Consider the following 27,025-nt stretch of genomic DNA (forward strand, 5'->3'; position numbering starts at 1 on the left):
TTCGCAACTCATTAAACTTGCAACGATAAAAAAAAAATAAATGCAGTGAACTTATGCATCACCTACCACCACTCTCCCCAAAACTATTCAGAGCTTATTGGGTTCCCGTGATGCAAAAGCAGCTACCAGTAGCAGCTGAAAGGGGCAAAGACCACCAGGTAGTCTGGCACTGTGGATGCCTGGCTGCAATCCCATCAAATGTAGAACAAAAGCTAATTTTATTTTCAGATTCAACAGGTTTTGGTTAATCCTACTTGAAAGTACAGCTTTACATCAGTCAATGTCCAACATGCCTGTTGAAATCAACGTTTAGAGGACAACGTTTCCGGTTCTTCTCTACAGTCTACCAACAACTCTGTAATTATGCAAACATATGAAGACTTCCTTCCTATGAAAAACTTTAAAGAACAACAGTTGAACCTAATTTCCTTAAGAAGTTAAGAACTTGGTTCTTATTACAGTTAGAAATCTCATGTGAAGCTCTAAACTTTATGATTTAACCAAAATGAGTTCAGTGGTTGGCGGGTGGAAACCTGTTTCTTTTCCTGCTGACGGCCAAAGGAGAACTGAAGTCGGCGCTCTGTATGTTCATTTCCAAGATTTTTGTATAATTTTAGTGGGCTTCATATAAGTTATTATGTTGTCCTATTACAGTTCTGTTTAATTAAATATGGATATATTGATGTGACCCTTTTAAAACACAAATGCAACTTATAACATTCATTAAACATCGACTAATCAAAAAAAAATTTTTGTTAGAATCATCACAATGAAGCAACATTTAAAACAAAATCAAAAAAGGCCATTTTATTCTTATGACCACATTTGCATACGACTAAAAAGATTAATTTGTTATGGCGACATGGAACAAGCTGGTAGTAAGAAAGATTCAACTTTTTGAATTTATTCCCTCAAGATGCTGAATAGTTGAAAACTATTTAGCTGACTTGATTAATGTGTCCTGGTAAAAATGACATAACTACTTTTGACCAAATGCCAATGAGACGGCATGAAGAGAAACTACCAGACCTGATGGAAGCTCTGAATTTCTGTGGGGGCTCTGGATGACAAACTTAGTTGAGATTTTTCTTAAATGTAATAAAAGTACAAGTCATCCAGGTTTTCACGTGTGGTTTATATTTGTATGGACTCGGTAGCAATGGAAGAAAAACGTTGCATTCTGAGGAAGTTGTCTAAATAAAGCATGGGCGTAGAGAACAGAACTGGCCCCTGAGGGACACCATAATGAACATCATCATAAAGGGATACACATGTGTTAAAAATGACTTTTTTACTATTTTAAAATTTAGTTAGAAAGAAAACAACAGACACTACAAAAGCTGTCATATTCAGTCTCCGTCAGGATTTAAATAAAATGTTAAGTTTGTGCTCCTGTGCTTACATGAGCTGACATGTTTTATCCCAGATGTTTTTTTATTTATTTATTTATTTACCTCATTTTAAAGTCAAAACTGGCTGCAGAATCCACCTTCAGCTAAGTAGTTGTATGGTTGCTAATGTCACAGTTCCCCATGGTTAAAATGTGGACTTACACAGAATGAAGAAACCAAGTGAAATATCTATTGCAGGTAAAAAAAAAAAAAAAAAAGTTAACTGCTAATAATGTGTCAACAAAACCTCACTTTAAACATATCTGTAGGTAAAAACATATATCTAAATGTTGTTCAACCCTCCTGCAGTCTTAAGAGGTGGAGTCTTTTGGACCCCATGAGTTTTTTTTACTCCGCGCAGTTCGCATTGACCCCAAGCCCACTTTTGTAAAGTTTTATTTTGTGTGGTTCAGGGAACCGACGGTCTGATGGGACTCGACTGTGACATTTGTGGGAGGGTTGAAAGTTAATTCTGCATTCCTTCTAACGGCCAGTAGAGGGCAAAATCCATGGTTTCCAAAAGACGGGCATTTTATATGGAGCTTTTTCTTTTATTTATTTATTTATTTATTTTAATGAAAGTGCATTTATTTATTCTAATAGAACACTTTCTGTCTTATACTTTTAGGGAAGATGTATGAACTTCACCCGCATAAAATCACAGCCTCCTCGCTACCCCAACTTTAACTACCACCCCTCACCCATCTGCAGCCCCCCCAGCAGAAGTCCTCCTCCACCACAGGGCTCCCTGCCGCCGACTCCTGGCAGCCCTCAGACATTTTCCTTTTCCCCGCTTCCATCACCGCCTTCAACTCCCCCTCCCGTCTCCCCCACTCCCTCGCCACCCCTCACGCCGCCTCCCAAACGAGCTCTTCCTCCGACCGCCATGTACATACCCGCTCCGCCAGCGTCCCCACCCACCCCTCCGCCCTGTGCGCCTCCGGCTGGCCCGCTGCCTCCTCCTCCACAGGGACCTCCCCCCGGGCGAGCACCGCCACCCGCCCGTCCGCCGCCTCGTCCCGGCTTGTAGGTGCTGTGGCATCACGCAACAGAGAGGCAAAACTGAAGAACAGCAGCGATCAGTTCGCAGAATGTTTCCTGTGCTTTGAAGCAAGGACATGAGAGTCTTCTGCCTTGCGGAGAGAGGCCAGGAACACTTCTATCCAGCTATTTGTCTACACTGACTTTTGTACACATCTAGCAGAACAGTGCAATTACTCAGATGCTTGAATTACACTCTACAGTCCATACAAAATGAGTCCATGCAGAGCGACTCCAGAACATTTGTTCAGATGATGCTCAGAGGTGCCACAGAACACCTCATAAGTTTGGATGAATCCTCAGGAGCCTCACGGACTAAAATGCCTTCAGTGTCGGCCCTCGATAAGAAGCTAACCTGTACTGGTCATGACATTAAAATGCATGCTCGTCAGTTGTAATATTTCTGATTAGAGATGAAACTCAGGCTTCAAATGTTTTTCCTTTTTTTTTTTTTTTTTTTTTTGGTTTCCAGCAGATTTACAGGAATCTGAAACTCCTTGACATTTGTTTTAGGTTTCAGCCACTGCATGCAAAGAAAGCTCCTGAGAAGGTTGTGGTTTTACTTTTTATAAGATTTTCATTACTTTTTTTTTATTTTTTATAATGTATATCTAAAGAATTTTCTTTTTTTTAATAGAAAAACTAAACAAAGAAGAAACAGACGATGGTTTGCAAATCATTTTACCTTTGTACCCAGTTGAAAGTAGCACAAGGACAAATACATAATGCAAAACTACATTCTTGTACATTTACCACTAGGTTTCACTATCAAGGTTTGGAAGCTTAAGACAACAGCTGTTGTAATAAAAAAAATGGAATATTTGCTTGATATAGAAATGCTTCAGCAGATCTATTTATTTTTTTGTATGTTTTTCTATTCAAAATATGTCGCATATTGAGTCTTGTCTTCTCCCTTAATACCTTAAATCAATCCATCTATTGTCTCTTCAGCAATATTTCATGATCAGACCAGAATGTGTGCAATCCTGATGAACTCTCCAACTCTTCTATTTTCTTTTTTTAGCAGCAACAGCAACATAGAAAGCTGATATTGTCTCTAGGACCTCACAGTCGAGAGGGACTGAGTGCATTGAAGGACAGAAGACCTCAATTACTCCCTGTGAAAGCATATGCAGGGCATGGCTAACACGTTCCAGATGTCAATATGTTGCATTAATGTCGCATGCTGGAATGAAGTGATCTACCCTGGAAAATATTAGACTCCATTTAATCCCCAGGAAATGTGGACAAACTGCAGGGGGGAAAAAAGGGTAGGCTACTTGTCGTTTTGGGTTTGAAGCTGGGCTTTCTTCTGCTCATCTCTATGCAGCACTGCATTTATGTAGTAGCAATTCATACAACAGGAGCGCCAAACAGTTATTGAGAGCACGTGCTGTGCAGTACAATACAATTGCTGTAGGCTGACATTCCGTGTTAAAGTCATATGTAATATTCAGGCTGTAGCCTGAATAAGTTAAGGTAAATACGATACAACACCACCTGTGTTCATTTACTCGGTTAATTGCTGTGCCGCTTTATCCTCTGGCTGGTGAAGAGGGGCTGCTTCACACAATGAGATTTTTCCATAAAAAATTACCCGTTGTTGAACTGGGACCATTTCTGCTTAGTCTGATGGCTGACATCTACAACTGCCCTGCGGCCGCATGTGACACCATTATAATACTGAGCAAGTACAGCGAAATCTTCCTGAAAACCGTGCTTATCGTCACCAACAGCTTGGCCTTTCACCTGAAAGTCATGCTGAAGCTGAACGCATTCCTCCGGCTGGCGCTGACCGGGGAGCTTCTACCTCCACGGTACCTGGACCGAAGCGGGCGCCCGAGAGAGTCCGCCCGGCTTTCCTCCAACACCATCTGGAACAACAGCGCCTCTCTGGTCTGTGGCGAAGAAAGGAGACCTGTGCTGTGGTTCAAGTCGGTCCATGCGGCGCTGCGTCTCCTGCCAACAATCTACCGCCGTTCATTGTGTGCTTCTGCGACCCTCCTGGGCTTCGTCCACATGACACTGCCGGTCCCCTCAGCTGTGTTCAGATCCCTCTGGCCCTTCGTGTCCACCGTTACAGCTTCTCGGACCTTTACGAGACCACTGGGAACAATAGTTCTAACGCTTGGTGGCTGCAATCTGTGGTCCATCTGAGGTGATTTGGGGTTCATGTAGCTACTTGAATTCTGTATATTTTGTCCAAATAGCTAAGAAAGGGAACAAATGTCAGCTTTTGACATTTGTAAAATCTCTTTGCTGTATTTTGAGTGTTTTTAATTGTAATAAATTAGATCAGAAGCATTTTATAGCCTCAAGCAAGACATTTCTGTAAAATCAAGCCAGCCCAGGTGTGACAACATGAAAGGTGAAAGGTCAGTTCTTCAATCTACATTCATGTGTACCACCATCCCAGACCTCCTTTTCATTTTTTTTAAAAGCTACTTTCTCTTCAGCTATGTTTTTTTTTTTTTTTTTTACTTGGCAGAAGCAGCTAAACATTTAAGCCATACATGGAAAAAGCTGCATGGATTTCAGGAAACTGCATAAAATTTATGGAAGTGGTTTGTTAGACTAGAGGATCAGGGCAGACTGATTTATAAAAGCTCCTCATTGATTATATTGGGTATAGTCCCAAAAATTTATTTTATTTAAATTGATTCAATTCCATGTTTTTTTTTGTTTTGTTTTTTTTTGTTTTGTTTCTTTTTGCAGAACTGCTGCTTCAGGAAAAAAGTTTGCCACACAAACAAATCTCTAATTAATAGTTTTCCATTCTTGACCATAAATCAAATTTTATTTTAGAAACTCTGCAAGTTATTCTTCTCCCAAAAGATCATGAAGGTGTACATATGGTACTAGATACATTTTTATTGTAGCAGAAACAAGGACATGAGTAGTTTTTCAGTTTGTAAAGGCTGGTGAGCCCAGGTGTATTTAGCACCACCAGAGGGAGGACAAATTTCAATCGCTTTGTAATCAGAAAAGTTAACTAAAGTAGTATAAGGTCAGACTACTAAATCAGGTGATACAAGCAGAATATGGCCTTTATTCATTCTACGAGGGCAGATGCGCACAAAAAAACAGTAAGATGGAACACAATTGACTTATACCAGTTATATTTCCAAAGATAATCAGCATATGCTTCAGCTTTGCCATGGATACTAGCATCCATCATGGCTCGGATCATTCAGTTTAACTCTACAAGGACATCTATTCTGAGACCTAAATGTCTCAGAATTTGTCTGTCAAAATCGGTTCATCCACATCGCGTTTCTAAACGTAAAAAGAGGAAAAAAACCCAAAAGGGTTATAAAATTACCTGCAACAATATAATCCAGTTTTCTATCCCCTTTTTTTCCTGGCTCAAGACCCGTTAAGGCTCGACTGTAAAGGTGATATCTTCAAACCTGAAGTTTGCATTTCTTCTTCATTACTTGTTGGAACTGTGCAAGTGTTGTTATTTCCCAGGCATTTGAAGGAAAAACAATAAAAAAAATACCAAGGCTCACAAAGCATGCATGACTTTCTGCATCGGTAAACACAAGATGATGATTGCGCTACGTAAACTGCCTTCATTACAGTCCGAAACATTAAAATCCAGCTTTGCTACAAAACACAGTGGCTGAACATAAAATATACATGTTTTGGTTTGTGATCATCAAAGCCGTTGCGAAGATTTTTGGTTTATATTTGATTCAGTAACATTCAATTTATAAAATAAAGTACCCTGCATAATAACAATGAAACAAAAATCACTTAAAAAGGAGAAAAGAAAGTAACAAATGGTCCCCGTAAGCAATGGCAACTGTCATGGTGGCAGGAGAGCGTCAACTTCAGATAAGCCACCTTTTCATCACTTCATTTAGTCGCAGTTAAAAACAAAAGTTAGTAACAAGATCTCAGTAAGGCAACAGAAAGGAAAATATTATTGTATCCATGCTATTACATAACGAGGATCTGCAACATACAAAAGGAGGGGGGAGAAAAAGACAACATTCTACAGTCCGACTCGCGGTGCTACTCCCACATCCTCAGAAGAAGAAGGAAAAAAAAGCCCAATAAGGGAAACGGACACAAAACAGAGCTGCAGTTATGAAGCAATGACCTATGGCTAGGAATGATTCCAGTCTGTGGTTTACTTCAGTCACGGAGTAAAGCGCTTTAAATCATTAGCTGCCAAGGAAAGTTATCCCAACTAACCTACAAATCATTGCACTAAAAAGAGAAAATGAGCCAGGAAGTTCTTTAAAGTAACCACTCTGAGTCAACGGCTTGAAAGATCAGCTCCCACAGAGACCAATTGGCAACAAAACTTGCTCACAACTTTCTAAACACAACCGTAACCATATGCTCACCGATGACTGACGTCTAAAATCTAAAAAAAAAACCCGACACAATGTGACGAAGATGCCAGCCCAGACAAATCTTCACTGACAGTAATTTGACGAGGATGCCCAAAGAATCCAAGGAATCAAAAATAAAATGAGACAGTGATATTCACAAGGCTCAGCTAAAATGTTGCATAAAAAAAAAATAAAATAAAGAAAGCATAAAAAAAAGTGACAACCGGGGAGACCCAAACAGGATGTAGCTTTCTCTTTTCTATACGGATGCTCCCTTGATGTCGGTGTTTGAATGCGTGTCTGCCAGGTTTCTGTCATCAGGTGATGGAGGGTGGCCGTTACTCTACAGTCACAGACTTGGCCAGGTTTCTTGGACAGTCCACCTGAATTCAAGCAGGAAAATTGAACGGATGAATAACACAGTAGCAAATACAACAGGACTTCACATTGCCTTTAGTTGCTGGTCTTTATAAAAGGATAACAGGCTAAGAAGATGTTCACTGATGACTAAATGCTGCTGGTAAACTATAAAGCACAAGTTAGCTAAATCTGTTGAAGGGGAAAGAGAAAAAAAACAACTTATTTTTATTGGGATTTTATGTGAGAGCTAGTTCAGAACTGTGAAGTTGAAGGAAAATGGTACAATGGCTTTTAAGGTTTTTTTTTTTCTATTTACAAACAAAATCTTTAACAGCTGCATTCAGCCCTTCTGAGTCAGAAGGAAACCACCTTTCGCTGCAGTTCCAGCTGCAAGACTTTTAGGGTTCGTCTCCATCAGCTTTTCACTTTTAGAAACTGAAAATTTTGCCCCTTCTTCAAAAACGTCTGGACTTCGACTGGGCCTCCCTTTGATACAAAGCATGGCTGCACATTTGGCTGAACGTTTAGGCTCCAGGGACCAATGCCCTGCATGTTTTAGATGTTTCCCGTCTGTCACACACCTGACTTGAATAACAGGGTGATTAGCAAGTTTCTGCAGCACTTGATGCGTTGCATGCCGAGTAAGTCATGCAATCTTTTGAGACAGGTGTACTGGAAAAGATACATATTATTTTCTAAATTATGCAAGGAAGTGGTTCCTGAGGACTGAAGTTCAGAGTCGCTGCTCTAAAGGGTTAACCTTCATCCCAGGCTCAATTTCTTTGCTGCCAACAGGTTTTCTTTCAAATCTCCCCTCTGTTTCGCTCCAAACTCCCCTGAAGAAAAGCATAAAGCATGATCGCAGCAAAGGCCACGTATTCATGGGCTTGCAGTTGTAAAGAGTAAAAGCGGTTAAATCTAATGCCTGGCATACTTTTTTTCTTTTTTGTAAAGGAACACGCATCATTTTCAATAACTACCTTGAGTTGGTAAGTCACAATAAAATCCTTTCAGGTTTGTGGCTGTCAGCACTAGAGTTACAGAACTGCTTCAATATATTTTTTATTCAGTTGCAAAACTGTAATTAACAATAATACAACAAATTATGCTTCGGCAAGGTTGTGCGATGACGATGTCGCTCTTCGGTGCTTCAAAAGATGCATCAGTGTTGAGTACTGCAGCGTGACCCATCTATTACGAAAAGACCTTTCCTGAAAAGGTATCTTGCAAGTTTCTATCATTAAATCAGAAACTTGTTTTACTTTTTAAAATCAGTTGGAAACACTCATCTGTATAAATGTTTACAACACAGTGTTTGTTTCTGGTGCTGGAGCTCTGCTATGTTTGCCTACAAAGCAGGGAATATACAAAGAAACTCCTCTGCTGAACAGTTTTTCTGGTGATAACTGAACGTTTCTACCAAAGATAATGACAGCAGGAAGCTTTGGGGATCAGTTTGCGCAGGTACATTTCAAGTCGGTGGTGACTGAAGTCACTTTCTGGGACAGCACTTACGTCGAATCCTCTGAGGACGGCCAGGTGGAAGGACAGCAGCTGCAGAGGGATGACGCTCAGGATGCCCTGCAGGCAGTCGACACAGTGAGGCACTTTGATGGCGCGGGAAGAGTTTTTGATGGTTTCGTGGTCGTCTTTGTCACAGATCAAAATGGGGCGACCCTGGAAATCAAGAGAGGTAGGAAAACAAATCAAAATAAACAAAACAAACAAACAAACAAAAAAAACTGAATATGAGCAACAAAAAGAGACTTCCTCGCTCAGATTACCGTTGTCGTTCTTTTAAAGCTACATGTGCTACATATTACCGCGGAAACTGATGTCATGTTATAACCGCTCCTCCCCTGTATGAACTGAGGTGAAGAATCCGAGGTGTGGCTCAAAAAGGGATTAAATAAGTGACCTCATGGTCACATCAGGCTGAGGAAAGTTGAAAGGCTGAGGAACATTTGATTGTGTGGCAGAGCTGCACAATCACGGTTGTCATTGCAGTATCAGTGGATGCAATATTGCCACTGCAAATAACTATTTGGATGCAATATTGCATGAATATTTTGCATGCAAATAATAGCCTTTTAATGCCATATGATTGGCCTTGAAAAGAGACATCACAATGTTCAGCAATAGTTGAACATCACAATGTTCAGCAATAGTTACATGTTTTCCTGGTTTTGTGCAGCCCTGACATATACAAAGAAAGTGGACGCCGTATTACAAACGTAATTAATTGTACATTTTGTCAGTTTCCAAAGAAGTGTATACACGTATTTAAACCAAGACCACTTTGTTTCACGCAACGGTGCCATTTGTAATATTTTTAGCTTAGATAGCCCTTACCTGACGCGCGACGACTTGTTGAAGGGCGTTCTGGCATTTGATGTAGGTGTGGTCTCTCATGATGATCATGATAACGGGCATGAGTTTGTCTACTAGAGCCAGTGGACCGTGCTTCAGCTCTCCTGCCAGGATACCCTCCGAATGCATGTAGGTAATTTCCTTGATTTTCTGCAGAAGAGACATAGATTAAACAAAGATGAAGCTCAAATTGTTGCAAACGAGGCCCACAAATCTAGCTGAGCACTTCTTCCCAAGGAGAAGACCACATACGACTCAGCAGTCCCATGAAGAGTTTGATACAAGAATTTTTCAAGACTGAATTTTTTCCACATTATAACGCAGACATTAAATCTAGACGGTTCCCCTGACACCGGATTTATTTCTAAACTCCTTCCAAATCGCATGTTCCATAAATTAAACGCAGCATTAAAAGGCTCAAATAAAAATGGGGGAAGAAAATGAAAGAATGTTCTGATAAAGCTTGTAAGAATTAAGTTGAAATTGCTTACCAGCGCTCCTTCCAAGCATGTTGCATAATGGTAGCCTCTGCCCATGATCAGCACGCTCTTCTGCTGGTACAGCTCGGTCGCCAACTTCTGGATCTCATCATCCAAACTGAGGACCTCCTTTATCAGAGCTAACAACAACAACAACAAAAAAGCAAGTTTTTTGTTTTTTTTCTCTCCTGGGAATAGGCTGATTAAGAGAAACGGCACTTTGATAATTATCCACATAATCTGCATAGAAGTACATAATATTTGAGAACAAATATCTACAATCAACAAACATTTTTAAAGTAAAATTTAAGTCTCATCTATGAAATTATTCTTGGTTTATCACCCCATTTAAGGACTGATAAATCTTTAATGTAAATATGTCATTTTAAGGTGATTTTGCCCATGTGTGCAGCTAGAAATACTCCTCTGGACTACACAAGTTCAGTCTGTTGACCATTTATTACAGTCATGTGCTACAATATGCGCTTCAGGTCCAGGAAGCACACAACAAGCCAAAACCCAGTAGTCTGCCTTCCCCTCCTCCTCCTTTTTTTTTTTTTTGTTCCATTCTTGTCTCTTTTAGTTTTCTCATCCAAGCGTCTTAGTTGCTTTAATAAGCAACAGGCTCTGAAAATTCTTTCGTTTCAGTCCTGACAGCTGGGTTTCCAGCCTTTTCTTCCTGCATTTCTTCCCTGCACGGGTTTAGCACTGAACTGTATAGAGTATTTGTGTCCGACTCTACCTGGAAGAATTCTCAGGCCCTGGATTATTTCACGGCGTCTGGGCTGCATGGAAATTCTGTCATCGCACATCAACAGCGCGAACATGATCAGAGCCACAAACTGGCTGGTGTAGGCCTGCAGAGAGAAAAGGGGGAAAGATAACAAAAGACCGCAAAACGTTTTAGATTTGCTCATTATATGTAGTCATCTGAATGATTTTTACTTATTAAGCCGACTACAACAGGATAGTGGAATACCGTTGCCAGATTACTAAGCGCATGGTAGTTTTCTTATTTTCCATCAACATGCTGAACCTGAAGAACTGGGCCTTTTGTGAAGCTCATCGTCTCCCTGTTTTTAATGGGACTGATGGCTAATGTATCCCAGATGGGGAAGGAAAGGAGAAGCGGGGTTCGGCTTCAAACTGCTCATCCTGGAAAACCTGATGAGTTCGTAAAAAAATCAGGTTTAAAATACCACTCTGTTCATTCTAGAAATGCCACAGGCTCAAACCCCTCACACATCCGAGCCTCCAAGTCTGTCGTCATCACCGCCCGCCCTGTGGGCGTGTTTGGAAACTTTCCATGCCTGCTTGTGATATTTAAGAGAAGCCAAGTTGATTCACAAGACCCACTGGGCTAAGAAAAAAAAAGCCAGAATGTAGGACCAAAAAAACAGCAGTAAAACCTGTTTTTTCCCCTGATACCACATTAGCTACAAACCCTCAGAAATCTGATTGTTAATGTCTGCAGTTTGTAACTATATATTCTACATTTCGCTACGTTTTTAGGGTTTTTAAAGCACTGCATGACAACTGTTCTCTTCAGATATAATAAGAAACAACCCTCCTTCTTACTGTAACTTGGAGACAACCCTCCAAGATCCCAATAACTGCTGTTATGTAACTCATAAAGTGGACATCTTCCAAGCTCCGTCATCAGATCGAACAAAAGGATTTGCATCAAAGCCTTTAGTCTTAATTCGGCACTTTTTCCATGAATCTTGAAAAGAACGATTGGGAAAAATAAAAAACAAAAAGTAAAAACTGAGTAAGATATTTCTTGTGGTTCCGATGAGCTGGGTGGTAAAATGTTTGGTGAAGGTGGGTCTATGGCTCAGCTCACACAGCCATAAATGATGGCGTCTCTGAGGTGTGCTCTCGGGTTTTGGAGCAGCAAGAGAATCCCTGAGCCAAGATGAAAATCTGGACCAGGAAAAGACCTGCTTCTCTCTCCCTCTCTTTCCTTTCTGCACACAAACTTGACTGAGGCTTTCAGCTTTTAGTTTTTTGGGTTTTTTTTGCTCTCAGTCCCAGCTGGAAAATCCTTGTGGTTATGAAAGTGAGAAGAGGGAGAGGCATAAATACCAGTGGAACTGAATTCGCATGAGACAAGTTGATAATGCTGAGGTTCTTCAGCCTACTCTGCTGCAGTAGAGACAATGCTAAGCTCCAAAAGGCGGGGATAGATTGGCGACGTCCTGGATTTCAAATAGCAGTGATCGGATTCTGCGAGATGAGCCAGAAAGAGCAATTTGCCAGCTAGATTAAGCTCAGTATTAAAGGGTCAGTTAGCTCACAATGAGAAGGCAGAAGAAGACGGCTGGTTTGTGGCTGTGGAGCAATTTCTTTGTTAATTTGGATGATTTTTTTCACCAGTAATCATCTTCAGTTTTAAAGAAGAGGTCACCAGACGTCCCAGTAGAGTTCATGTAATGCATCACTGATTCTACACCACACACACAACAGCGTACACGAGTTGCTCCATTCATCCCCTGGTTTGTGTCCAAACCCACCTGAAGTGTTTGCTGCAGTAGTTAATTAGTTACACTAATCTGACAACAGTACACGGTTTCCATTGAAGTCAGTAGTTCAATCAGTAGTCACTAGTTAGTAGATTATTAAACTCAACAGATTTATGTTAGTGATGATAAGACAGGAATTAGATTTTTCTAGTATATCTTCCCAAACAGGGACTGGCATCCAGATAGGCTCTAATGGTTATTCTACAGACTTGGCAACTAAACGATTCCAGATTATGCAACAGATTTTAAACTGTAAACTTTGGAGATTTATTAACAAACCTCCACACTGTGTCTGGTGGTATGATAAACCCAGCTGCTTGTCTTTTCTATCACCGCTTTGGTTGTTTTAAGATTGTAAATAACTGCACCGACTGTAGATGCGAGGCAGTTCAGGCCAGTAGCATTTTTTTAATATATCCTGATTTATGAAAACCAACGCATTAGCTTTGCTTGAATGTTATATTCTCTTTTCTTTCCCGTTTTACAAAGTGGTGCCATACTGTGGCTGTTAGAGATTATGTGTGTTTTTAGCCACATAATCACCAAGGAGATGCACAATTAAATGAGACAATAAATCAATGAATAGATCGCTGAAAAATTCATCCTCTCTTCTGAGATCATGGTTACTCCCTTGTATATGTGTTGCATCATATTTATACCCTGGGAAACAAGCAGTCATGGATCTAATCAACTTAAAAAATAAACAATAATTTTATTTATGTATGTATTTATTTTTTACAAGAATTGCTGGTAGTGTCAATTTTAGAATCTGTTATCTTGTGAAAAAAAAAAAATATTCGTAACTATTTTTTACTCCACTTAGAGCTACTCAAATTAAAATTTGGATTTTTCTGTATAAAATATGGATTATTATTATTATTGTTTTTTGCTGACTAATCTTTGACCAACATTTGTGAAAAGCAGTGTCCAAGAATCAAGTCCCAGAAAGTCATGGAGGAACAACCGATTGATTTGGATCCATTTAATACTATGAGCTCTTTCACTCTTTGCCTGTTAAAAACAGTAACACGTCCGTGAAGACGGTGGGAATACAGCCCGGGCGTCCTGCTTTACCTTGGTGCTGGCTACTCCAATCTCTGGACCAGCATTAATGTGAACTCCACAGTCCGTCTCCCTGGAGATGGAGCTCCCCACCGTGTTGGTGACGCCAACAGTCAGAGCGCCTCTCTCCTTACAGTAGCGCAGAGCCAAGAGGCTGTCGGCGGTCTCCCCTGCAGGGTTTGGAGAAATGCCCTGCTTGTTAGGGAACTGATTCGGCCAGAAGCAGGACTGTGAGTTAAGAAAGCTTCATAAGAAAGCCCACAAGGGCCACCATAGAGATGTCACACACTCAGGTAAAAATAAACTCATCAATCCTCCAGAGCACAACGGACAGACGGCTCCTCTACAGGGAGAGCCGAGTACAGATGGGGAATGTGGAGTTAATCAGGTTCAGACAGCACACAGATCCACACCTGACTGGCTGATAAAAAAGCAGACATCGTCTCGGAAGACCGGGGTGTTTCTGTCCAAGAAATCGCTCGCCAGTTCTACCATGACGGGCAGCTCGGTAAGCTCCTCCAGAACCTGGCGGGTCTGAAAAAGGGATGAAAAACAAACAAAACAAGACAGTGTCCTTCTGTTAAAATCAGCCAATCAAACTCAAAGCAGGGGAATGTGGTCAGAGATAAACCTCCAGCCTGCACCCACAAAGCACACAAAGTAATTATGAGTAACAGGTGATCAAAAATTGTGAAAAGGGGGAGAGGGGGGGGGGCAGTACTTACAGCTACTCCAGCATGGTAGCTGGTGCCACAAGCAATAAGGATTAGTCGCCGACATCTTTGGATTTCTTTGATGTGGTCTTTCAGTCCACCCAGTGTAACTAAAAGCCAAATAAGACCAACCATCAGAGGAAACCCTGGCAGGAACTGAAATGACGCATTAAGAACTGTATGCAACAGCTACGCAAATATATCCATGTCCAGTCAGGAAATTAAGATTTATTTCAATATAATGTGATGGAAATAATAATAATAAAAAAAAACAACCTTTGCTGGGTTGCAAAAGTGTTCACATTTCTTAAGCTTTGCAACATTTTATGACATTACACATTTCAGTGTGACCAAAAGTAGTGCATAGTAGTGAAGTGGGTAAAAAAAATACATGGTGCGACAAATATTTCACACCCAAAGAAATCTTAAAAGTGAGGCCTGAATTTGTAGTCAGCCCACTTTATTTTCATACTACTAAATAAAACGTAGCACAACAAATTGTCTTCATCTCATCTCATTAATAAACCAAGTTCACCTTTGAGTAGCTTAAGGGTGTTAATCTGCACAAATCTGACTCTTGTAACCGAGTGGAAATAATAATGGGATTAATACATGACCAGTAGCCATTTAATGAAAGCCACCAGCCATGCAGTGTCTGGTGGAAGAAAGTCCTCTAGTCAGAAGAGATTAAATTCAACTTCTTGACCTACATGCAAAGAACAGTGTGAAACAACAAACAAAAACACTACATAATGTCCTGAACAATCCATTCCCATTGTGAAACATAGTGCTGAGAGCATCATGCTTTGGGAATGCTGATTTCCCAGCCTGGACAGGGAAGCTGGTTAGAGTTGACAAAAGACTGATAGGAGACAATTGTGAAAGAAAATCTGTTTGAAGATGTGAAATATTTGAGAATAGTTCATCTTGTGGTCGAACAACAATGCTAAACATACAGCAAGAGCTACACTGGAGTGATTTGGATCAAAACAGAACGGCGTGCTAAAGTTGTTTGCAAAACAAGTGGACTAAATGTTTGGTCTCTAGACTTGCAAAGCATAGACAAAGGCAGGCTGAGTACAATCAGTGCTGCAGTAAAGTATAATTTTCATCACTTCATAACATCGTCCTGTGTTGTGTTGGCCCATCGTAAAAAAGTCCCAATAAAATTAATCGAGGTTTATAAAAAAAAAAAGTTAATAGCGTGCAAGTACTTTTTCACTTATCTTGATGACTGAAAGTTAAAACATTTAAAATGAGATATATCATCATCAGTGCACCTCACAGAAGGCTAATTTAACCAAATCGCTAACCTGTGTTGTTGTCAAAGTTGATTCTTCCTCTCATGGTATTCACCACAGACTCCGGCTGCTCAAAGATCTCCTTCTGCATGAAGGAGCTGAAGTTGCCTGAGAGATGAGGAAGAGAAAATGGAAAAACATTTACTACACCAGCACAAAAGAAATAAGCTGCGACATCTTTAGGACATAGTTGATCTTATGGAGAAATCACTCTGATATTCTAAGATGATGCCAACACGTTTGCTTTTTGGAACCAACAACCTTGTTTTCGCAGCGTTTCACTAATTGTTCTGGCTTCCTAGAACTGCAGGGAGGTATCTCCTTCTACTGTAACATATGTTCAGAATTAAGAGTAATTATGCAACTTTAAGAAAAAAAAAAAAAAAAAAAAAAAATCGAAAATAAAAACAGAGGCTTAAAGCAGATGTTTTTGTCTCAACAATAACAAACCGTGACAGTCAGAAACTCTGCTGTTTTTTTTTAAACAGCAATGTGGGTCACGCAAAGTAGGTTATTCAGCAGAAAACCTCCAGAGTAGAGACAGAGGAGAGAGAGGCTGAGTAATGACTGGACCATAAAGGAATGTGAAGTGGAACCAACATCAGTTCTGCCACTGCCTCCTGCTGGACTATTTTGGAAAAGCAAGAGGGGAAAAAAAGCAAACAAGGTAGTTTAGCCTGAAATTATTACTGTGGTGAGTTCGCTTAAATTAAGATGAGAACGTACTGCTGCACACTGAACCGGCAGGAACTAGAGATGACAAAGTTCAAGAGGGTTCACCTTTATATTATGCGACTTGTACGTTATTGTTTCAAAACATTTTACAGGTAAAAGCAACAGAGGAGAAGGAAAAAAGTGTGATTTTTTTTTTTTTAGATGATTTGCCCACTTACAGTTGATACTTGTACAGTTTGATGAATGATAAAATTAACTTGTTAAAATTCTAAAAAGAAGAAATATTCACTTACTGGGCTGAATCAAAAAAAAAAAAAGCATATTATATGCACATGAAACTCAGAGTGTAACAGAGTCATGAAATCATTTAATAATGCCTCTTCTGAGGAATGCAGCTAATGCAGAAATGGTTTAACTCTTTGACTGATAACACAGTTCAGCTAAAGGTAAATTGTTAAGGCAGCTGAGCTTCAGCGGCAACAAATATGCTGTACAACAAGGTTTTAGGGGAAATTACAAGGCAGTGTGCAGATGATTTATTTGCAAAGGATCAGTAATGGAAAGATGAGAGAACATACAAAACACAAAAAGTTGACTCTCCACTCACCCTTCATAATCTGCTGTAGCTCCATCTGCAGAGTCTGGATGGCGCGGGCCGGGTAGTCCCCCACCCGGCGCTTTATCCTGTGGATGGACAGCCGGCCTTCCATCACGGCAGCAACATCATCATCCTCCAGGAAGATCACCCGGTTTGTGTGCTCGATTACAGCGCTGGCGATACAAGAGATCAACCAGAATCTAAATTAAACATTTAATTCCAGGTACATTTATTAATTCATTTAAAGGTTTTTTTGGCACTAGTTGCCTTTATTCATTAGTAATGTTCCTGGGAGAAAAGCAGAGAGAGAAGGGGAGGACATCCGCTAACCACAAACTCTAACCAGATTTTCTGGTCTTGTTTAGCATGATACTTTCTCTACCGTGGAGATGGTGTGGGAGTGTTAGTCTTCTACGTAATCAGGGCGCCTTGTTCCACCTGTTTGCTGAGTTCACTACAGCAAATTGTGCCAATTGTGGAGGGGATTTGTTGACCATTTCTCTGACCTCCCTTCTGTGTTCTTGGGGTCTTCATTATGCACTTATTTTTTCACTAACGTTTTCTAAAAGACCTCTGGAGCTTTCAAAGAAAAGCAGGATTAAATTACAAACGTGCACTTACTTTACAAATTAGTTTACTTCTGAGAGCAAAATGTGGCACAAAGTTTTGTTTACGGATTTCAGAGTAAAGGGGGCAGACTACAAATTGCACCACAAATTTTCAGACTTTTACAGATAAATATTGTTTTAGAAGTCCACGTCTTTTTAGTTCCACTACACAATCATTCACAACTGGTGTTGATCTGTCAAATAGAACCCTAATACATTTACATTTGTGGTTCTAATGTGAAAATTTGAAAGGTTTAAGAGGAATACTTTGCAAAGTAATACCAGCAGTAGAAAAGGGAAGACTGCCCTGGGTGAAGCAGCAACACATGTGTTTTCTTACCTTGCGTCAGATGCAAAGTAGTACTCCACGGCTTTCTCATCCAATGGGAACAGGCAAGTGTCCTGGTCTGTCCTCGGCATGGAACTGCAGCTCTTTTTCTCTTTTCCAGCTGTCGAAATAAAACAACTAGGGTTCAGGTTCCAAACCTTCCGATCAAATTTCACTTTTTCAGACTAGAAAGAGACAAGAATACTTACAGGAGCGGTAGAGCACTGGAATATGATCAGTGGACAGCTTGTGATCACTGCGCACTCCCATCAGGAGAGGACTTCCCCTCCTGCACATAAAACACATTACACCTTACGCAAGTGAGAATTTTACAGTATGTAGGTCCCTAACTTAAGCAAAGAAGTAGAGATGTTGTATCGTCATGATTAAAATGGAGAAGTCTTTATTGTCATATTTTCCTTGCGTCAGTACCTTGTGCCAACTGCCTCTCCGGGGTAATGGACACTCTTGAAAACCAGGGCAAAAGCTCCTTCCTGCCAGGTAAAACCCAGGTCAACATGTTAAGGAAAGCATTGCATCTCTAGAACAGATACAATGTTCTAGAATACAAAATATGCGCCTCTGAGACGCATATTTTTAGTAGCTTTCCCATACCAGCTGCTGGATCACACGCTCTACCAGTGTGGCAAAGTTGATGTCATCACTTTCCCGATTGTCATACATGTACTTCACCAGCTTGGCAATGGTCTCAGTGTCTGTCTCCGACTCAAATTCATAGCCTTTGCTCTCCTGTGGAATTAATGTGGGTGGGTGAGTCGTTTTTATAAGACAAATAAAATCATATTGACCTTTGTTTATTTTACAACGACATAAACATCTTCTCACCAGAAACTTCTTCAGGTCCTTGTAGTTGGTAATAATCCCATTGTGAATCACAATAAACTCTGCAAACCGGAGAGAACATTGTAATGTTTGTTAATCCATGACAGCTGCACATAGTTCAAATCAAATAGCCACGCTGTTTAGTTTGGCCTTTATGAAACAACTGACCATTGTTCTTGTCTGATCTTTGTGGATGACTGTTGACTGGGCTGGGAGCGCCGTGCGTCGCCCAGCGGGTGTGAGCGATGCCAAGGTGAACATCAACTTCCACATCCAAGTCAAGATCTTGCTGCTCTAAGGGTCAAACAGGAAAAAAAACGACAACACCTTTAAAATGCAGTTCGCTCTGCGACTGACTGTTTCGGAAAAAGCTTAATCTCAGCTTACTGTGAATCTCCTCATCGAGAGCCTTAACTTTTCCACGCTGCTTGATCAGCTTGATAGTCTTGGCATTTGACTCCCAGTCCTTGCTGTTGCCTCCGTCGATGCCGACACCTGGCAAAAAGAAAAGAAACAAAGTTCGTATTTAAATACCTAATAAAGTACCTTAACAAATTACATCTAGACTCTGTGGTTAAAGACTCCAGAATAACTGCAGCTCAATATCCAAACAGTGTTTGCCACAATAAACAAATTCAATTTGTTCATTATTCTGCTTTGTTGCGCAGACTTTGGTTAAAAACAAAAGCCATACTAGAGCCACTGCCTGGAATCAATATCTAATCATTGTTAAAACTGGCCTAAATGGGGCACTGCGGTGGCGCAAGAGTAAAAGCATGTGACCCATATATGGAGGCTAAAAGTGACCGTCATGAGTCTGAGTCCTTTGCTGCATGTCTTCCCCTCTCACAACCCGCTTTCCTGTCTGACAACTGTCAAATAAAATACCACTAGAGAGAAGAAAAACTTTTTTTATTAAATGGTCTGAATGAACACAGCTGGCTATTACAACAGCATGCCTCCAGAATGAATAAAACAGACCAACATTAAGCCTTTGAAAAGCCCTGAACTTAACTGTACTAAAAATGCAGAACCGCAAAACTAACCACAGAATTTAACTAATCAGCTTGAATCACTTTAAATAAAATATTTTATTTAAGGTGGATAACCATCATAAATAATCTTGTAGAGGGCAACAAAATCCATGTGATCAAGTTGCTGAGACTTATTTAACCAAATATTAATATTAGTATGTTTGAGCTTGCATGTATGTTTGTAAAAATTTTTCCTTAACGAAAACCTCAATAAATTCAAATGTGTGCATCTCGTTCTTATTTTTTAAATTCACTTAAGATGTGTGTTGCATCATCATCCCACCTTGACATACAGAACAATTTAAGTGCGTTATTAAAAGCCATAAATGGATAGCTGAATGAGTACTTCAGTCAATAGAAGTGGCTTTTAAGTCTTGCAGAAAGCTTGAAGCACTGAACATTATGTGTAATCTTCTCTCATATACACACTGTGTATGGTGTACCTCTTATATCCAGAGTGCCCTTGTCTTTTACACACTCCCCAATACACTAGTAGATCTCAGACTGAGTACTTTGACATATGAAAAACAAAAACATTTTAAACAGATTCTGTTCTAAACTAGCAGCCACACCAGACATTATACATTAAACATTCTATTAAATTTGATTGTTTGAAAGTTTCAATCAATGAGACAATTGCCTGAAATGGAAAAACAAAGTTGTGGTTATTATGTCCTTCCACCATCTTTTTTACCTGCCGAGTCGTAGCCTCTGTATTCCAGGCGTCTGAGACCTTTAAGGAGGATCTCAAGGATGTCTCGGCGTGTCCTTGGCACATGGTAGTTGAGATAAGCAAATATTCCTGAAAAACAGGAAAGAAAACAAAGATTAATTAAGAAAAAATGTTTGCTAGGCTAAAATACCTACATCAGGTGGCAGTAACAGTGGTTATTCAGCAGTTGGTACGATGCTTTTAGCTCAGTGATGTACATGTAGAGAGAAATTACAACAAAACAGATCCAATTCATTTTCACAATGTAAATTCAATTCAAATACAATATATTTAACAACAGAGAGGAAACATGTTGGGTACTTTCTCTGACAACCAACATTAATATTTATCAAACAAAAATTGTCAATACATGGTCATTACATTTGGGAAAACTCAGACTGGTAAGTTCTAAAATTGTAATTACACAAATTTTATTGTGTTTTTGGTAAGTACTTGGAGTGAAATATTTGAAATTCAACAATTTTGTCAACGTCAATAGGCATGTGAGTAATCCACAAGAGACCAGTCTTATCGGAGTCTAAAAACAGACATTGCTATTTGTCCTTGTTTGCCTTTACAGAACAGAATGCAGAAGGTGGGTCAGTGGAGGAGGTTTTAAATAGTGGCATCGGGAAAAATCTTAGTCCGAGACATTTTGATTTTAAGCCATTTAGTATCAGAGCAATAGGTTAATAAAGATTTCACCCTGAGACCGTCTACATTTCAGTTCAACAACTACCAGAAGCAAGGACACAACTCATGGCCTGAGGAGACTATGAAATTACTGAGTTTCTCAGCTATGCAGGCACAGATAAATGCAAATCTTGAACTTGTAAAAAAAAAAGCTTGAAAACAGAGACCTCATTCAGTATAGCAAGAGACAGACGGAGGAGGTAAGAGGCAGGGAAAAATACTAAGTGACTCACAGGAACAATATTTGACGAAGCATTGAGGGTGAAAAACGTAAAAGGTTAATCGAGCTAAGTGGTTGCAGGCGTCAATAGAAAAAATAGAAACGAGTTTATCAGGTCCTGCTGGGCTGCTCAAATTGTAAAGACAGTGATGGGACACAGAGGCATGAGCCATCAGTCACAAATGAAAGCGAAGAACAGACTAACAAAGATATTAAATACTTTTCCTACAAACGAGTTATAAACAAAAACATTACATGTATACAAATATGTTTCTCTTTAACATAATGCAGGTGGGAAACACCCGCATTATCCAAACAGAGCTACCGGTTAAGTTTCAGTTTCAGGACAAGAACTATTTTTAGATTAGATATAAACATAAAAGGTATTGTCAATCATTTTGATCAATACATAATGATGATAACAAAATAGCAAGTGGAAAAGTTAGTTCGCGTCATCGCAAGCCCCATTAGCTGTCTGACGTTAGACGGAAGAAATAAGGAATTGTACTTATATTAGGCTTACTCGAGAATACACACACACACACACACACACACACACACACACACACACACAAAGATAGCGTTACTGTCAAAAACGGAGTGAAATACAGCAAAGAAATGAGACTGTTTTATATTTAGCTGACGAGCAGCATCAGTAACACCAGCTCATGTTCGCTAACTGGAGAGAGGTTAGCCACCCAGCTAACAGCTTTCTCACTAAACACACAGTCGATATTGTTTTATTTTTTTTTCCTGCTTTCACGCCCATATAAGTGATTATAGCATAATATCCTAAACGAATGATACACAAATAGAATAAGCACTCACCACACATGACTGCAGCGCTGTTGTGAGATTCAGCTACTCGGGTCTATGGAAGCTGGGGACGCCTGTCAGTTAGCCTCGCCCCTTTTCCGACTCTCCTGAGCTCGAACCGCCTCCTTCAGCCCCGTTTTGATTGGTCGACGCGACTGCTAAGGCCGACCTCCTTCTTCAACAGCAGCATCTAATTGGTCAAGTGTCGTGTCAGTCGGGTTGCGCCTACAAACACGTATATACTAATGACGTGGCATGAGGATGAGAATCGACATCACCAGTAATGGGATGACAGGATTTCCTGCCGGCTTCCAGCGACGGTGAAAAATTAGTAAACTATTAACGCAATTAATTATAACGTGCAAGTTTCTAGACTAACAAAGCGAATGACCTTTAACCCATTCGAATTTAAACCATCGCCACTCAGAGCATTTCTATTTATTTCAGTGATTTTACAAATCCTGTCATTTTTATTTTAAATAGTAGCCATATTTGCAAAGAAGTAGTGTGATTTTATTTTTTACATAGAATTATAAAATGACACATACTTAAAATTTGGCTACATTATATTATCTGTGTCTATGTCATATTTTAGGCCCTCCCACCCTAACATCTACACCCACAAACATACAGCAAAACACTCAAACACAATTATATACACATATGCAACTATTCAACCACACACCTACATTGTACACGCTAATTTTAGTATGATTACCACGACAATATTGAATGGCATGAATATTTTCAGACATTGTATTTGACAATGTCACACCAATGTGTTTTTCCACAATGCTCAACACACTGAAACTAAAGATTAAGCAATCACTACAATTCTAGTGGTTGGTGTTTTGGTTGTTTGTAATGTCCTCCCCTTTCTACAATATAGTAAGTCTTGCACCGCATTAATTTTAGGCCATTTTTATTAAGTAATTTTAAAAAAAGAATTACTAAATAATATTTACAGAAACACTGGGTCATCAGTTCAAAGTCATACAACGAAGTCACCCATAAACACTAAAAAACTGTAATAAAATGTAAAAGTATGTTTCAGCAGGGCTTCAATCCCTCTATGCTGTTGAATTTACAGCAAGCCTTCTATAGGTTACAGCTTGGTGAAGATAAGTTCAGGCTAGCAGGTCTGAGAGAAAGATTAATCACAAGCAGCAAATAGCTGTTCTACCAAATGGATGATTTATCAGAATAACTGACAGTATCAATTATTGCCATCTTTGTACATTTGTAACTGAAGCATGACTACAATAATCATCAGGATTCACTCCCACAGACAAAAGGAAAGTTAAACTAAACCCTGAACATTTAAGTATAAGCCATAGACACCGCAACACTTATTTTAGCAATGTTTATTTATATAGACACAGCATACATTCTGTAAAGATAAAGTATCCCATATGAATTTTCAGCCTACAGGCAGCGTTGACTGCTGACTGATTCAGAAGTCGTGTAACACTATGAAAGAATAAATACAAATTATTTCAACTGTACAATATGTTTCTATGAATTGTGTCCAACGTATCTTTCTATTCCTCAAACCAAAACTATAAAACAAAATGAAAATATTTGGATCAATATTGAGAATGAGTTCTTGTCATCAGAACAGAGTTGAGTAATTTTATTGCATTTATGGCTTTGACTGAAGGAGGGGGATTGTATAGAGAGGAATGTTGACACGTCTCTGGTTTCAGTAGTTTAAACTTGAGCCGCCTCCTCATCCTCTTTTACCTGTAAGGGAAAAAAATAAATAAATAAATAAATATATAAATATTTAGGCGAAAATTTAGAATAGTTTCTTCATTTACAGCCTTTAATATTTTGTCTCCTGTACTGTATCCATAATAAATCTCAGTAAATGTTTGCTATGAGGTTTCTTTTAACAAAACGTTTGCTCAAATAATACATTATTTGACACACAAGGGATCTGAACAAAATTAGCCTTTTTCCCTGATTATTTATTTAAAAAGGAAAGCCATTATTCCCCTGCTAAAATGTCACCTGGATCTCTGGATCATGATTTTATCCATTTCCATGAATCATCAGATGTTTTCTTTTTTAAAACTTGGTAATAAGGACTTCATTATTAGCGGTCTATTTGCTCAAATCAACAAAGACAGCTCAATACTACAGTCTTGATATTTTTTTAGGGAGAAAAAGTTACACAGAATGTCAAAAAAAAGCATCATTCTTAAAAGACCCACTGGAGTAACTAGATGAGGCACAGTAATTTCAGTAATTTTAACCAAACAGTTGTCAGAAAAAAACCTAATCCAAAATAAAGTAGTACCAAAAACATGCAAACCTCTTCAACTGCTTCAACTTCAGGTATATAAAACTGCAGCATGTTTTGGATTCCATTCTTCAGAGTAACAATGGAACTGGGACAACTGGTACAGGCGCCCTGCAGCTTCAGTTTAACAATGCCATCGTCAAATCCCCGGTACAGAACGTCGCCTCCGTCCTCCTGCACTGTTGGCCTGCAAGGTGAGAGAATCCACATACGTGAGACGGCGACAAACCACAGAAACAGACGGCCCGAAAGCATCTTTAGAACCCACTACCTTATTCGTGTATCCAGCAGCTCTTTGATCATAGCAACTACTTCATCATCGTCCTCTGATGGCGCTGGAAAAGAGCAGAAACTATTATCATTTGCATTTGAAAAAAAAATAAACCAAACAAAACATCTCATCCTACAGGTTGAGCAGACTGAAATCCAGACCTGTGTCTGCGCTTGGCTTGCTGCCTTCATTCACAACTGGAAGCCCAGAAGTATAGAAGTCCATGATAGCCGCATAAACGTCAGGTTTAATTACTTTCCATTCCACTGTTTCATTGGACTAAGCAAAGGAATTGAGAAGGAGAAACCAAGTTATTTAAGGCAAGGATGTTGCATTGTTCTACAATAAATTATTCAAATACAATCAGAAGCTTAAGTAGACCCATCATAAGTACAACTGTTGTATAAATCGGGGCTTTTGATGAGGCGACTTAAAGTTTCACCTCCTCCCAATGCTTATGGTTTGTTATTTTAACCACACATCTTATTTAAAAAGGCTAAGTTACTATAAAAAAAGGGTTAGTTTTCTGGTACTGACCCAAAAGTTAGGCTTAATCTACTGCTTTTTAAAAATTAAAACTAGGTTCTGGCAATTTCAGAAGCATAATGTTAACCGGCTTTACACATTCCTCAACCAGTTTATAATTATATAATTATATACATTAGAATTATAGTGCGTGACATTATTAGCCATGATACGTGTATTTAAAGTTTGGACAAGTGCTCAACGTTGCACTGAAATTCACCTTTGTGATGGTGATAAAATCAGGGCCCAGGAACACACTCTTGACTCCATCGATCCTAAACAACTGTCTGAAGAAAACAAGTATTTGAGAAGTATAAATATATAACACCAGTTCGTATATATATATTTATGCACAAAACTATCATGCAGCCATCCAATATTTTGAAAGAAATTTCTGTTCATGTTCTTTGGAATAAAAACAGTACAATTAAGTCAAACTTAAAGGGAACAGCCAGCTGCAACATCAAGGACGTCTTGAGGTTTATGGAGAAGTCAAAAAAAATCTAAGGGTTTTTTTTCTTTAACTTTTTTCAGAACAGAGGCTATTGGTTCCCACGCTGTCGATATGAGGGGGAGAAAAAAGCACAAGCAGTTTTTTAAAATATAAATCTATCTAGTAAATAAAGTGGAGGCTTTATTCTATCCAGTGTGCTTATAGTACCATTTGTGCTTCAGTAAACAATATTCTGAGGACATTTTATGAAGAAGTTCTAAACCTGGCTAACGGTGAGCAGAATGCATCACGGGGGCCAGCAAAATTCATGGTCCCCTCCTCTAAAACTGTCCGCCCAGGCAGAAACTTCAGACTGTTTGGATTTGGTGTGTCCTGTGTCTGCACAAACATGGTCCTTCCTGAAAAGAGACAAAACACAAAGAGCAGACATGTCGCTTGAGATGTGAAACATTCACAGTGATGCGTCTTTGTGACTGCCTTCTATGTACACATATAAGATTTTCTCACAGTACGCGAGCAGCTGCTACCACACACTAACATTCAAAACAATCCATATTGTAACAGCATCCAGCTTAAATGAACAAGAGAAAAAAAAGAGAAGGAACACAAACCAGGAACCAGCCAGACTGCGTTTTGTGGCCATCTGTTGGAGACTCTAGAGGCTTTTGAGGGCCAATAGATACTACTGCTCTGACAGCCACTGCTGGCCAGTCTGAAATTTTAAATAAACACATTAAAACACACATGTGAGCATATAAACCCTAATTTTAAACATTAATGTATTCCGGAGTGGGAATGTAATAACAGTGAAGGCAGAATTTGAGAATGTGATATCGTAAATTACAACTAACAGACTGAGATCCGGACTCAAGGTTGAAATATAGGGACAAATTCAAATTGATTTTGAAGTTATTAGGTCGAGGCCATAAGTTCTTGAGTCATGTCCACGAATTAAATAAGCTGTGGTCAATTTTCTTTTCTCCTATGTCACCAGATGTTCTCCGTAGACTATGAATAAAGTAATGTTTTTATTATTATTATTATTCTAATGGTGAAACAACCAAGTCTTTCTTTTGGTGTGTCTCGTAGTGGTGTCTGCGTCACTCCATGTTTAACCAGGCAGTTGCCCTCAGCACTTCTTCACATCCCGAAAAAAAAATACATTTAAAAGACAACATGAGCGAGCAGCGCCTGCATCCAGTTCACCAACACACATACTCACGGTCGCAAAAATCTTGCTGAAACACCCAACAACCTCCCGACCTGTGCATAAGTCGCCATGTTTGTGTTCATTAACTAAGGAGGACGGAAGCGGTAGTCCTACTCGGGGGAAGTGACGTATTATTGTTGTGCGT

The 27,025-nt window shown here is 39.5% G+C and overlaps 3 protein-coding genes across 4 annotated transcripts in view; 1 reads left to right on the forward strand and 2 right to left on the reverse strand.

Annotated features, from left to right (window-relative positions):
• antxr1a (ANTXR cell adhesion molecule 1a) overlaps positions 1-4,736 on the forward strand; it is a 28,797-nt gene extending 24,061 nt beyond the window's left edge. For both annotated transcript variants that reach the window (XM_044111148.1, XM_044111149.1), the window contains one exon: positions 2,020-4,736. In XM_044111148.1, coding sequence (XP_043967083.1) covers positions 2,020-2,421 — 402 coding nt within the window. In that variant the 3' untranslated portion in view covers positions 2,422-4,736. The remainder of the gene's footprint in view (positions 1-2,019) is intronic.
• A 717-nt stretch (positions 4,737-5,453) lies between these two features.
• Positions 5,454-22,223, reverse strand: gfpt1 (glutamine--fructose-6-phosphate transaminase 1). Its single transcript, XM_044111139.1, has 19 exons — positions 22,128-22,223; positions 20,369-20,476; positions 19,028-19,135; positions 18,809-18,934; positions 18,644-18,702; positions 18,413-18,547; positions 18,230-18,291; positions 18,007-18,086; positions 17,810-17,918; positions 16,871-17,034; positions 15,601-15,696; positions 14,300-14,397; positions 13,988-14,108; positions 13,587-13,744; positions 10,730-10,844; positions 10,000-10,127; positions 9,491-9,658; positions 8,654-8,815; positions 5,454-7,161 (listed from the first exon to the last, which is right to left on the reverse strand). The coding sequence occupies exons 1-19, from the start codon at positions 22,132-22,134 to the stop codon at positions 7,117-7,119; spliced, it is 2,049 nt and encodes a 682-aa protein (XP_043967074.1). The 5' UTR covers positions 22,135-22,223; the 3' UTR covers positions 5,454-7,116.
• A 1,240-nt stretch (positions 22,224-23,463) lies between these two features.
• nfu1 (NFU1 iron-sulfur cluster scaffold homolog (S. cerevisiae)) lies at positions 23,464-27,023 on the reverse strand. Its single transcript, XM_044111164.1, has 8 exons — positions 26,893-27,023; positions 26,282-26,382; positions 25,933-26,068; positions 25,437-25,503; positions 24,853-24,970; positions 24,692-24,755; positions 24,433-24,607; positions 23,464-23,858 (listed from the first exon to the last, which is right to left on the reverse strand). Exons 1-8 carry the CDS (start codon positions 26,961-26,963, stop codon positions 23,826-23,828), a joined length of 765 nt encoding a protein of 254 aa, XP_043967099.1. The 5' UTR covers positions 26,964-27,023; the 3' UTR covers positions 23,464-23,825.
• Between the last annotated feature and the right edge of the window lie 2 nt (positions 27,024-27,025).

The sequence above is a fragment of the Gambusia affinis genome, linkage group LG03 (genome assembly GCF_019740435.1).
Source record: "Gambusia affinis linkage group LG03, SWU_Gaff_1.0, whole genome shotgun sequence".
In the NCBI taxonomy this organism is placed as follows: domain Eukaryota; kingdom Metazoa; phylum Chordata; class Actinopteri; order Cyprinodontiformes; family Poeciliidae; genus Gambusia; species Gambusia affinis.

Coding starts and splice junctions, on each gene's coding strand:
- nfu1 (XM_044111164.1), bottom strand. CDS start 26,963: ATGAACACAAACATGGCGACTTATGCACAGGTCGGGAGGTTGTTGGGT. Junction 24,971..25,436: donor ATTTTATCACCATCACAAAG/GTGAATTTCAGT, acceptor TCCTTTGCTTAG/TCCAATGAAACAGTGGAATG. Junction 24,608..24,691: donor CTGCTGGATACACGAATAAG/GTAGTGGGTTCT, acceptor CTCACCTTGCAG/GCCAACAGTGCAGGAGGACG.
- gfpt1 (XM_044111139.1), bottom strand. Junction 15,697..16,870: donor GCTACAGCAGATTATGAAGG/GTGAGTGGAGAG, acceptor CTCATCTCTCAG/GCAACTTCAGCTCCTTCATG. Junction 8,816..9,490: donor AACAAGTCGTCGCGCGTCAG/GTAAGGGCTATC, acceptor CTTGATTTCCAG/GGTCGCCCCATTTTGATCTG.